General features: G+C 41.7%; 1 protein-coding gene across 3 annotated transcripts in view; it reads left to right on the top strand.

The window, feature by feature from the left end:
• Positions 1-13,603, top strand: part of SDHAF2 (succinate dehydrogenase complex assembly factor 2) — a 14,343-nt gene extending 740 nt beyond the window's left edge. For 2 of the 3 annotated variants that reach the window (XM_086677235.1, XM_025915606.2), the window contains exons 2-4: positions 3,091-3,314; positions 3,397-3,506; positions 13,310-13,603. In XM_086677235.1, the coding sequence (XP_086533361.1) occupies positions 3,091-3,314; positions 3,397-3,506; positions 13,310-13,440 (465 nt within the window). In that variant the 3' untranslated portion in view covers positions 13,441-13,603. Of the gene's footprint in view, positions 1-3,024; positions 3,315-3,396; positions 3,507-13,309 lie in introns of those variants that run through there. The other variant, XM_086677234.1, reaches the window with a different exon arrangement.

Genomic DNA, 13,603 nt, shown 5'->3' with positions numbered 1-13,603 from the left:
TAGTTTTAGTTCATTGTGGTCAGAAAAGATACTTTGTGTGATGTTAACCTTTTTTAATTTGGTAAGACTTGTTTTGCAACCTAAGGTGATCTGTCTTGGAGAATATTCCCAGGGTGCTTGCAAAGAATGTGCTCTGCTGGAATGTTCTGGATGTGTCCGTTTTGGTCCACTTGATCTATAGTGTTGTTAAGGTCTTCTGTTTACTTATTGATCTTCTGTCCAGATGTTCTATCCATTGATAGATATCCATTGATATCTATCCAATGATAGATATCCATTGAATGTGGAGTACTGAAATCTATTTTTATTGTTTTGCTGTTTCTTTCTTTCTTCAGTTCTGTCAATGTTTGCTTCGCGTGTTTGGGTGCTCTGATGTTGGCTGCATGTATGTTTATGATTGTTACATATTCCTGGTGCATTGATCCTTTTATCATTCTATAATAATGTTCCTTATCTCTTGTGACAGTTTTTGACCCAAAGCCTATTTTGGCTGACATAAGTAGTGCCATCTTTGCTCTTTGGTTACCATTTGCACGGGTTATCTTTTTTTTCATCCTTTCGCTTTTCAGCCTGTGTAGTCTTACATCTAAAAGGAGTCTTTTGTAGCAGCTTATAGTTGGATCCTGTTTTGTTTTGTGTTTTTAATTTTTTTTAATGTTTATTTATTTTTGACAGAGACCGAGCATGAGTGGGGGAGGGGCAGAGAGCGAGGGAGACATAGAATCCAAAGCAGGCTCCAGGCCCCGAGCTGTCAGCACAGAGCCCAACGAGGGGCTCAGATGAGCCGGGAGATCATGACCTGAGCCAAAGTCAGACACTTGACCGACTGAGCCACCCAGGCGCCCCTGGATCCTGTTTTTTAATCCATCTAGCCACTCTAGTGTTTTGTTTGGAGAGTTTAGTTCATTTATGTGTAATTACTGATCGAGAAGAACTTACTATTGCCATTTTGTTTTCTATCCATCTTGTAGCTTTTGTGTCCCTTTTTTCCTCTCTTGTTATTATCCTTTGTGTTTCATTGTTTTGTTTCGTTTGTAGAGACCGGCTTTAATCCTTTTCTCATTTTCTGTATGTATCTTCTATGGGTATTTTCTTTTTGGTTACCATTGGGCTTACATAAAGCATAATCTATTTTAAGATGATAGCAATTTAACTCTACTGTCATTGCAAAAAAACTACTCTTTTACTCCTCCCGCTTTATGTTTTTGATGTCGCGACTGCATATTTTTATATTGCGTACCTATTAGTATATTTTGTTATTTTTTGATGTTTTTCTCTTTTAACTTCTGTACTAGCATTAAAAGTGATTTACCTATCACTTACAATATTACAGTATTCTGTATTTGTCATCTATTTATCTTTACCAGTGATCTTTATGCTTTCATATGCTTTTGTATTGTTTTCTATTGTCCTTTGGGTCCTTTGGGCTTCTTGAATTTGGATGTCCAAACTTCCCCAAATTTGGCAAGTTTCTGGCCATTTCTTTTTTTTTTTTAATTTATTTTTTTTTTAATGTTTTATTTATTTTTAAGACAGAGAGAGACAGAGCATGAGTGTGGATGGGGCAGAGAGAGAGGGAGACACAGAATCTGAAGCAGGCTCCAGGCTCTGAGCTGTTGGCACAGAACCTGACGTGGGGCTCGAACTCACGAACCGTGAGATCGTGACCTGAACTGAAGTCGGACGCTCAACCGACTGAGCCACCCAGGCGCCCCTCTGGTCATCTCTTTGTATTAATTTCTTTTTTTTGGTAAACTGTACACCCGATGTGGGGCTCAAACTCACAATCCCAAGATCAATAGTCACATGCTCCCACCGACCAAGCCAGCCAGCCACCCCTGGCCATTTCTTTAAATAAGCTTTCTGTCTCTTTTCTCCTTCTGGGACCTCCATAATATTTGTGTTGGCTTGCTTGATGATGTCCCATAAGTCCCTTAGGCATATTTCACTCTTTTTCATTCTTTTTTTTTTTTTTTCTTTCTCTGATTGGGAAATTTCAAATCACCTGCCTTTAAGTTTACTGATTCTTTCTTCTGCTTGATCAAGTCTGCTAGTTAACCCCCATAGCGAATTTGTTTTCATTTGGTTATTGTATTCTTTAGCTCCAAAATTTCTGTTTGGTTCTTTTTAATATTTGTCTCTGTTTATATTGTCATTCCATTCATTCACTGTCTTGCAGAGCAAACTGAACATCTTGATGACAGTTGTTTTGAATTCTTTGTCAGGTAATTCATGCGCCTCTGTTTCTTAAGGGTTGGCTTCTAGAGATTTATTTTGTTTCTTTGATTGGGCCATGTTTTTTCCTGTTTCTTCGTGTCCCTTGCAAATTTATGTTGAATCCAGGCTTTCAAAAAAAACAGTCTGCTCTCCCAGTCTTTTTAGATTGGCTTTGTGCAAGGAAAGACCTTCAGCGGTCAGCCTGGCTAAAGATTCTGGGAGCCTCTCAAACATTTTTGTGTGGATATATCTTCTCTAGGCTGGTGCATAGAAGTTCTCTATTGGAAGGATTTGCTGACTTCTTATTTCAGGAGCTTCTTACCTGGTTTCTGGATTTCTCATAAAGGGAATCGGTCCATGTATTGTTGTAGAGTTGCTGTCTCCATGGGAGGAGGGGAGTGGGAGCTTCCTGTTCCACCATCTTGCTGGCATCACTGCCTTCTCGTTGCATCTTGATAGGTTTTACCCTTCTCTAGATTGGGAGTCTTCTGGGGATTAGGAACCATGCCGTCACTGTATACTCAGACTCTAACACAGGCAAGTAACTAAAATATATACAACACCATAAGAACTTTAAGGGAATGCAAAGGAAGGAGAAGATACTTCTGCTGGAGAATTTCTGGAAAGGTACCAGTTAAGAACACATGTGCAGTTAGGGCCGTGTTCTAGTCCTAACTGCAGTCACTATGTGGGTGACCTTGGTAATTATTTAACCTCTTCTAGCCTCAGCTTCCTAAGCTATAAAGTGGGAACAGTATCAACATAACTTCTTAAGGACTAAAGGAGATTGAATGAGCTTAGTACTTAGGAAGTGTTGAGGGAATGACAATGACGGTAGTTATTATAAAAATGTTTGTGCTTTATTTATTTCAGATGCTTGCTCTGCCAAGGCGCCACCTAGTGTCACCCTCGCTCAGCACGACATCATTCAGCCGTTTCTACAGAGGTGACAGCCCGACAGATTCCCAAAAAGACATGATTGAAATCCCTTTACCTCCGTGGCAGGAGCGAACTGATGAATCCATAGAAACCAAAAGAGCCCGGCTGCTCTATGAGAGCAGAAAGAGGGGAATGTTGGAAAACTGTATTCTGCTTAGGTAGGGAAATACGAGTCTCGGCATCGCTTGTCTCATACTGGAGACCGCCTTTTCAGCTTCCTTCTCTCTTTCTCGTTTTTAGCCTCTTTGCTAAAGAATACCTGCACCACATGACAGAGAAACAGCTGAACCTGTATGATCGTCTGATTAATGAGCCCAGTAACGACTGGGATATTTACTACTGGGCCACAGGTACTGGGCATGATAAACAAGCAGCATGATATGAGAAATAGGATGGCTTGCGGTGATTTGCGTCTGGAGTTGTAGCCTAGGCAATTTTTTTGCCGTTCATTCACGTAATGGACACTCAACCCAAACCCATTCACATTCTTCACATTCTTCAGAGTGAAGAAACGGTTTTGCAAAACAAGTGCAAAATGGTTTTGTTACTTAAAGTTCGCTGAGGCCCTGTCTGTCCCGTCCATGTTCCAGCCAGGAGTCGACGTATAGAAGCACACACCCGATTCTTTATGGATCCTTCTTGAGAAATTCTGCACCGTGCTTCTGCTTACTTTCCATTAGCTACAGTTTAGTCACATGGCTACACCTCATCATAATGAGAAAATACTATAGTCTATGTGTCTAGCTAACTTGGGGGTTCCTTTATTATCAAGGAAAAATGAGAGAACGGGTATTAGGGGACATCGTGTCGTTTCTGTCACACTCTGGGTCTTCGGTTATTATGTTTCCACTCAATATCTGAGTCATAAAATAGACACCATTCTGTAGGTTCCACGTGTAGAGTGTGATGGTACAGAGTCTAGAGATTTATATAGCCATTGGAAAACCCACAAGGTGTGAACTTTTTACACTCTGGGCTTTTAGTATTGTTGAGTAAAGTTGTATCGTGTGGGCCTACCACAGTTTGTCTATCCATTAACCACTAGAGGGATATCATGTTATTTCCAGTTTTAGGTGATTATGAATAAAGCCACTATAAATGCATATAGCTTTTTGTGGAAGTAGGTTTTAGTTTTTCTTGGGTAGATACCCAGGAGAAGGGTTAATGAGTCCTGTTGTAAGTGTATGTTTATGAGGAACTTTTTCTATAATGGGACAGGTAGTAAATATTTTAGGCTTTGCCGACCATATAGTCTCTGGCGTGATATTCACCTCCTGCCCTTAGAGCATGCAAACTGTCACGGACGATAGGTAAACAATTGAGTGTGACCGTGATGTAATAAGATTATTGACAGGCACTGAACCTTGGATTTCATATAATTTTCACATGTCGTGAAATGACTTTTTTCCTCAACCATTTAAAAGTCATCCTTAGCTCACAGGCCATAGTTTGCCGACTCCTGTGCAAGTGAAAGGGGCCAGGATCAAAGACTGACCATACAAACTGTATGATTCCATTTGTAGGATATTCTGGGAAAGGCAAAAGTGTAGGGGCATAAAACAGACCAGTGATTGCCAGGGACTGGGTGTGAAGTTCCACATCCTTACCAGCACTTGGTATTATCAGGGTTTTGTTCTTGTTTTTAGCCACTCTAAGTAAGGAGTATGCAGTGGTATTTCACTGTAGTGAATTGGCATGGCTCTGATAATTAAGGATATTGAGGCTCTTTTTTCAGTGTTTATTTGCCATTCCTATATCTTTGCTGATATGTCTCTTCAAATCTTACCCACCTTTATTTTTTTTCTTAATTGGGCTTGTTTTCTAATTGAGTTTTGAGTGTTCTGTATGTTGGATTCAAGTCCTTTATCAGATGATGTGTCTTACAGATTTCTTTTTACTTGTCCATGGCTTGTCTTTTCATTTTCTTAACATTATTTTTCAAAGAGCAGGTTTTTTTTTTTTAATGTTTATTTATGTTTGATAAAGAGAGAGAGAGAGAGACAGTGTGAGTGGGGGAAGGACAGAGAGAGAGAGAGAGAGAGAGTCACAGAATCTGAAGCAGGCTCCAGACTCTGAGCTGTCAGCACAGAGACCAACTTGGGGCTCAAACTCGTGACCCGTGATATCATGACCCAAGCTGAAGTTGGAGGCTTAACCCACTGAGCCAACCAGGAGCCCCGCAAAGAGCAGTTTTTAATTTTGGTGATGTACCATGTTTTATTGGGTGATTTAGTGGATTGTGCGTTTGATACTGTATCTCAGAACTCTGCCTGATTCAAAGTCACAAAGATTTTTGCTGTTTTCTTCTAGGAATTGTATAGGTTTATAATCACCTGTTCAGTTTCTCTAAAAAAACAAAAAAATTCTACTTGGATTTTGATTGGAATTGTGTTAAATCAACAGATCAATTTGGAAAAATTTTTTTTAGCAATTTAGAATTGTCTGATCTATGACCATGCTGTATTTCCATTTATTTAGGCCTTTGACTTCTTTAATCAGCATGTTCTCTATTGTTGTATAACAGATTACCCCAAAACTTACTGATTTAAAACAAACCCACCTTTATTATCCCATCGTTGCTGTGGGTCTGGAATCCAGGCATGGCTTAGCTGGGTCCTGTGCCTTATTCTGTCACGAGGTTACAGTCAAGGTGTCAGCCTGGGTTCGGGAGTCTCATAAGGAGGCTCAGCTAGGGAAGGAGCTGCTTCAAGTTCTCTCTGCTGTTTGCAGAATGAAGTGCCTCACAGGTTCCCCACCTGCAGGCCTGAGTTCCTTGCTGGCTGTTGCCTGGAGGCTGCCTTCTGTTCGTTGTCACCAGCGCCTCTCCCACTTGGCAGCTTGCTTCTTTGGAGCCTGCCAGCTGAGAAGGCGACAAGAGGAGTCCGCTAGTATGACGGAAGTCTCAGTGTTTTGTAACATAATCCCAGAAATGACATTCTGTTATCCTCACCACGTTCTGTTGGTTTGAATTAAAGAGTTCGGTCCAGCGCAGTGTGGGGATGGGGATCACACAAGGGCTTGATACCAAGAGGGGGACCTCAGTGGGGGCCATCCTAGAAGTCTGACTGCTACAATCCGTGTGGTGGAGTTTTCAGCGTTATTTTGGACATCTTTTGCTGGATTTATACCTAGGTAGTTCATGTATTTTGGCGCTGTTATAAATGGTACTTTAAGAAAAGCTTCCAATCTCCCATTGTTGGTGGAATGTCAGAGTATATATTTTTGTATCCTGTGACCTTGCTAAGCTCACTCAGTTCTAGAAGCTATTTTGTAGATTCTTCGGGATTTTCCATGCAGACAGTTGTGTCATTTGTGAAGAGAGATGTTTTTTTTTCTTCTTTTCCAGTCTGTATTGTATCCCCTTTATATCTTTAATTTGCTTTATTGAACTATCTGGGATGTCTCGTATGCTGAATAGCAGCAGTGAGAGCAGGCATCCTTGCTTTGTTCCCACTGTTGGGGGGAAGTATTCAGTCTTTCACCATTAAATATAACGTTAGCTGGGCGCCTGGGTGGCTCAGTCGGTGAAGTGTCCGACTTCGGCTCAGGTCGTGATCTCATTGCTCGTGAGTTTGAGCCCCGCATCAGGCTCTCTGCTGTTAGCACAGAGCCTGCTTCACATCCTCTGTCCTCCTCTCTCTCTGCCCTCCCCCCGCTTATGTGTGCATGCGTGTGTGCATGCTCTCAAAAATGAACATTTAAAAAAATAATAATAATAAATAAATAAATAAGTTAGCTGTAGGTTAGTTGTAAATTCCTTTTATCAGATTGAGAAAATTTCCTTCTGGTTCTAGTATATTGAGTGTTTTTCCATAGATACTGAATTTTGTCAGGTGCTTTCTAGGCATTTCTGTAGAAATGATCATTTTTTGGTCATATGATTTTTTTCCCTTTAGTTTATTGATATGATGAATTTTTGACTGGTTTTCAAATATTGAACCAACCTTGCATTACCGTGCTAAACCCCACCTGGGCTTGATAGGTATTTGATTTGCTAATATTTTGAAGATCTCTGTATCTGTCTTCATGAGGGTTTTGGCGGGTAGTTATCTTGTAACGTCATCTGGTTTTGATGGGGGTCGTGCTGTCTTCATAAAATGAGTTGTGAAGTGTTCTCCTTTGTCATTTCCTGGAAGAGTATATAGAATTGGTATTATTTCTTCCTTAAATGTTTGGTAGAATGTGCTAGGGAAGCCATCTGGATCTGAGCTTTTCCCCGTTGGAAGTTTTTAACTGTGAAGTCTGATGTTTTATTTTTTACTAGCTGTGGAACAATTCCTGTTAACCCGTTTCTTCTTGGACGAGATTTGTTAGTTTGTGTGTCTTTAATAAGTGCCCATTATCGTAAGCTGGTAAATCTAAGTTGTGGTAGTATTCCCTTTCTCTTTGAATGTCTGAAGAGCCGTAGTGAGGTCCCTCCTTTATTTTTGATGATTTATGGGTTTTTCTTTTTTTCTTGATCAGTCTGGCTAAAAGTTTATCAATTTTATTTATTTTTTTCAGAGAACCAGCGTTTGATTTCATTGATTTTTCTCTATTTTTCTTTTTCTAATTCCATTGATTGCTGCTTATTATTTCCTTTTTTCTGCTTGTGTTCGGCTTAATTTGCTCTTATTTTTTTAGTTTTTTAAGGGGGAGGTTGAGCTCAATGATTTGAGACCACCTTTTCTACTATACACATTTAATGCTGTGAATTTCCCTCTAAGCACTGCTTTAGCTGCATGTTGCCACTTTGGATATGTTAATGTTTTCATTTGCATTCAGTTCAGATTATTTTCTAATTTCCTTTCTGACTTCCTCTTTGATCCGTGAGTTATTTAGAAGTTTCCAGATATTTCTCTGTTATTGATTCCATTGTGACCACAGAACGCACGTTGTATAGTTTTGGTTAAGTTTCTTGAAATTTGTTTTATGGACTGAACTGTGGTCATGATACTTGATAAATGTTTCACGTGCACTTATTTGAACATAACAGGTCTTTTGCACCTGCGGGTGAAGTGTGCTGTAAATGTCAACTAGGTCAGCTTGGTTGATACTATTCTTCATGTCCTCATATTCTGACTGGTTTTCTCTGTACATATCCTGTCAACTAATCAGAGAAGAGTGTCAGAATCTCCAGTTGTAATTGTGGATTTGTCTGTTACTCCTTTCAATTCTCTCAGTTTTTCCTTCATGTATCTTGTAGCTCTGTGGTGTGTGAAGACATATTTAGGATTATTGTATTGATAAATTGATTCTTTTACCATTATATAATGGGTCTTTCTGTCTTTTTTTTTTTTTAAGTTTATTCATTTTCTTTTTTAAAATTTTTTTTTTTTTTTTTTAACATTTATTTTTATTTTTGGGACAGAGAGAGACAGAGCATGAACGGGGGAGGGGCAGAGAGAGGGAGACACAGAATCGGAAACAGGCTCCAGGCTCTGAGCCATCAGCCCAGAGCCCGACGCGGGGCTCGAACTCACGGACCGCGAGATCGTGACCTGGCTGAAGTCGGATGCTTAACCGACTGCGCCACCCAGGCGCCCCATGTTTATTCATTTTCAAGAGAGAGCACGAAAAAACCACACGTGATTATGTTAGAACCACCTAGATAATTTTCCTGTCCTGAGGTTAGTCGTGCCGTGTATACAGCCTGATCACGATAGTGAAGACCATTGTGCCCACAATCCTGAAGATTATGCAGGCCCTGTACACCAGGGGAGTGGGAAATACTGAGGGCCAACTTAGAAGTCTGCCTCCCACACCATTTTCCTTTGAACCTGTATTTGTCTTTATATGTATTTTTTAAATTAATTTATTTAAGTAGTCTCTACACCCAGAGTGGGGCTCAGACTCACAAACCTGAGATCCAAGAGTCGCATGCTCTGCCAACCGAGTCAGCCAGGTGGCCCATATCTTTGTCTTTATGTTTAGTTTGAGCTTCTTATCGATAGCATACGTAGTCTCTTTTTCATTCAATCTTACGGTCTCTGTCTTTCCACTGGTGTGTTATATATCATTAAGGAGCAATGTGGTTGAATTAAAATCTACCATCTTTGTTTCCTGTTTTTTCCATCTGTTCTTTTTCCTTTCCCCCTCTATTTCCATGTTTGTTTTTTAGCATTTTAAATTTCACACGACCTCTATTGTTGGTTTATTATTTATACCTCTCGTTATAATTTTTCTAGTGATTGCCGTAGGGTTTACAACCTACATCCTTAATCACAGTGTCTCTTCAAGTGATCTTATACTGAATTGTGTATGAGGTAAGAACTTCACAGTAATATACTCCCAAATCCTCCCTCCTATCTTTTGTGACGCTCTTGACATACTTTTTACTTCTACTTACGCTGTAAGTCTACACTACATTTCTCCTGCTTCACTTTAGACAGTTATCTTTAGAGCAGTTTAAAATAAGGAAAAGAGTACATTATATTTTACATTTGTGTATAGATAATTATAACTCTTATATGTGTTGTGTATATGACAACAATATGTAACACAATGTGTCACATACATTTTATATTTACCTTTGTGTTATCTCTGGAGATCTTCATTTCTTTGCATAGATCCACGTTTCTATCTGATATCATATTCCTTCTGCCTAAAGAACTTCCTTTAATATTTCTTGCAGTGCAGGTCTACTATTATGAATTTTCTCTGCTTTTGTCATTTTTAAGGGATACTTTCTTTCACTGGGTATAGAATTATAGGTTCACGGTATTTTCTTTCAGCACTTTGCAGGGGCACATTTCATTTGCCAGACTGTTAGTGTGCAGGGTTGAGTCGGTCTGGTCAGGAGTTGAGCTGGGTTTGGGTTTGTTTTGATTACCTTCATCACAGCATTAACTTCAAATTCTGGGTACTGTTTTCTGGTTTCCATGGTTTCTGACAAGAGGTCTGCTGTGTCTTTCTTTATTCCTTTGTATGCAGTGTGTCATTTGTTTCTGAATGTTTTCAGCGTTTCATCTTTGGTTGTTAGCTGCTTGGACGTGATGTGTCTTGATGTTTGTTTTGGGGATTTTTCTGCTTGGGTTCTCTGGGAATGTTGGATCCCATTACTCCATTTAATATTACCCCACAGCTTTTGGAGTCTGTTTTGTGTCTTTAACTCTTTTTTTCTTTGTTTTCTTTTTAAAATATTTATTTATTTAAGTAATCCCTACACCGACATGGGGCTTGAACTCACACCACAGAGATCAAGAGTCGCTTGTTCTTCCCACTGAGCCAGCCAGGCACCCCAACTCTTTTCTTTTTATGTATCAGTTTGAGGAATTAAAAAAAATTTTTTTTTTCAACGTTTATTTATTTTTGGGACAGAGAGAGACAGAGCATGAACGGGCGAGGGGCAGAGAGAGAGGGAGACACAGAATCGGAAACAGGCTCCAGGCTCTGAGCCATCAGCCTAGAGCCTGACGCGGGGCTCGAACTCACGGACTGCAAGATCGTGACCTGGCTGAAGTCGGACGCTTAACCGACTGCGCCACCCAGGCGCCCCTCAGTTTGAGGAATTTTTATTGGGTAATATTGATTGATCTGTCTTCCAGTTCCCCAAATGTTGAATCTCTTGATGAGCCTGTTGAGGTCAATCTGCTTTTTTGCTACTGTATTTTTATTTTTAACATTAACGTTTAACTTTTACAGTTTCTAACTCTCTGCTGAAGTTGCTTATCTGTTCCTACATTTTTGTCTACTTTTTCTACTAGAGCCTTTAACATATTAGTTACTTGAAATTCCCTAATAGTTCTAAAATCTGGGTCATCCATGAGTGTTTTTCTGTTGATTGCTTTGTCCCTTCACAGTGTGTTGTGTTTTTCCTCTTTTGTGTGCATGTGTATCATAATTTTCGATAGAATGTTGGACATTATGCGGAAAACACTAAAGACTAAAGTAGATAGTATTTATATATGCCTAGAAATGGGCACACTTCTACTAGGCTATTAGATGGGGATCAAATCAGTCTAGTTAGGAGTAAAGCTCCCTTAGATTCTGTTTTGGTTTTGGTTTTTTATTTATTTTTTTTATTTATTTATTTTAAAAATTTTTTTTTTCAACATTTATTTTTGGGACAGAGAGAGACAAAGCATGAACGGGGGAGGGGCAGAGAGAGGGAGACACAGAATCGGAAACAGGCTCCAGGCTCTGAGCTGTCAGCCCAGAGCCTGACGCGGGGCTCGAACTCACGGACCGCGAGATCGTGACCTGGCTGAAGTCGGACACTCAACCGACTGCGCCACCCAGGCGCCCCTGGTTTTGGTTTTTTAAATAGGCTCCACGTCAAGCGTGGAGCCCAGTGCAGGGCTTGAACTCACAACCCTGAGATCAAGACCTGAGCTGAGATCAAGAGTCCGACACTTAACCAACTGAACCATCCAGGTACCCCTAAATTCTGTTACTGCTTTGGTTCCCTTCACTGCACCACGAGCCTCTGTTGCTACCATGTCCTTAGAGTAGGGGCTGAGTTTCCAGAGGCATATCTCAGTGTTCCCCTTCTATGCTCAGCATTGTGCCTTCCTTGTATTTCTGTGCCTCAAAAGGGATCTCTTCATGCTCTGTCCTTCCCCAGCCGTAGATTCCTGTCGCACCCACTTGGTGCTTCCCTCCCTTGGGGCAAGGAAAGTTGGGAGGGCATTCTCTGTTATCCTGGTTCACATTCAGTCCCTGTGGCCCTGGGCTCCCAGGGGTGGACTTCTCTGGCTCTGCCTGTCCCACAGGAATAGAATTTTTTTCCTTTTCACCTTTTTACCCCTGTAGGAGACTGGATTTGGAGACCTAGTCTCAGTCTCTTAAGGCTTTTATTCTTGAGAGGAGAAGGGTTGGGCTGGGCTTTATGCTTTTTTTTTTTTTTTTTGCACTGTTGGCCGCTCCCCTCCTCCTGGCCTGCCTCACTGAGGGAGGCATTCTCCAGCTTCCTGCTCTGAACCTAGTCTTTGTCAGGAGCGCATTCTGGAGGTCTGTTGACAACAGCCTGCAGGGTGTGAACTCCCCTGGTGTCTGTGGCCCACACTTGGCTCGGAGCAGTTTGTTCAAAATTGTAGCCAAGCTCTTCTTACCTGTTCATGGGGTATCCAGTGTCTCTTCTTCCCACACCTGTCTCGGGCGAGCAGGTGCCCATGTGCAGTGTCTCCTTTGAGGGGCTTCTCTTCCCTTACATTTTATTCTGCTTGGTTGCCCCGCGACCTCCGTTCTCTGACGACTTCACAGAAAGTCGTGCTCTTTGTATTTTATCTGGCTTTTGTTGTCAGGATGAGCGCAGTGTTCTCTTGAACTTTCACTGTCTTTGGGGGAAGCCTGAATCTCCTGGACTTTATTTTCATCGCCACAGAAAACAGATGCCAGGTCCATTGGACGCCGGGCTCTGTGCTGAGTGAGGGGGAATCGGCCATTGTTTTGAGGAATTCCCTCTCCCAGCATTGTGGTCTTGATAGGAGGGTCATTCTCCAGCACGTTATTACCCAAGCTTTCCCAGCGGGAGGCTTTGCTTGTAATTTGAACCTTAGGTGAGTGTCTCAAGTTGGAGAGAGAGGTTGGAGGTGAAGGTGCTTACTGGGATTCCCTCGTGTGCTCCCAAGATGACGCTCTTGTGTTTCTGCCCTCGATGCTGTTCCGTTGTCTGTCCATTCAAGTCTGGTTCTCCGGGTTTATGTCCCATTTTGTGTGCATAGCCTTGCAATGCATTCCTTTTTGCTTAAGTCAGTAGAGCTACTAGTTTGTCATGTACAACTGAGGATTTTTGCCTCGGGAAGTCCATAGGCTGGAAGGGGAAACACAACACCCAGAAAACCAGAGAATACCAAGTGCAGAGCAAAACGGTGCAGCTGAGCTGGGACGGTCCAGGGGTCGGCAAACTTGTCCCTAAAAGACCAGACGGTGAATGCTTTTTGTCTTGTGGCCATACGGTCTCTGTCGCGGCTACTCAATCCTGCCGTGGTAGTGCCACAACAGCCACGGACAGTGTGTCAGCAGATGGGAGCGGCTGTTCCAATAGGACTGGTTACAAATACGGGCTGCCGTAGTTTGCCGACTCCCGGTGGAGGCTGCCATGTATACTTAGAGGGAGGATGGAGACAGTCTATGTATCTACTGGTTCTTTGCCAAGGCTAGAGTTTCAGGTTTCAAGGTCCTTGTGCCTGAGTATTGACTGACATTCTTTCTGTCTATCCTTCTCTTGCAGAAGCAAAACCAGCCCCAGAAATCTTTGAAAATGAAGTCATGACGATGCTCAGAGACTTCGCTAAAAACAAAAACAAAGAGCAGAGACTGCGTGCCCCGGATCTTGAATACCTCTTTGAAAAGCCTTGTTGAGCTCTGCACTGCTGCCTGCCACGGGGGCTCAGTCCACAGGCCCTAACATGATAGGCAATGGCCTTGACTTCCTGCCTCTCCTTAGACAGCCCACCCAGACCATTCGGCTTGCCTCCAATGATGGACCCATCTCTCAGGCCGTGTAAATGTTCAGTTTGACTCA

This window comes from Puma concolor, chromosome D1 (genome assembly GCF_028749965.1).
Source record: "Puma concolor isolate L17-30 chromosome D1, mPumCon1.1.hap2, whole genome shotgun sequence".
Taxonomy (NCBI): domain Eukaryota; kingdom Metazoa; phylum Chordata; class Mammalia; order Carnivora; family Felidae; genus Puma; species Puma concolor.
The sequence above is the reverse complement of the archived record's forward strand: the minus strand, read 5'-3'. Positions and strand labels throughout refer to the sequence as shown.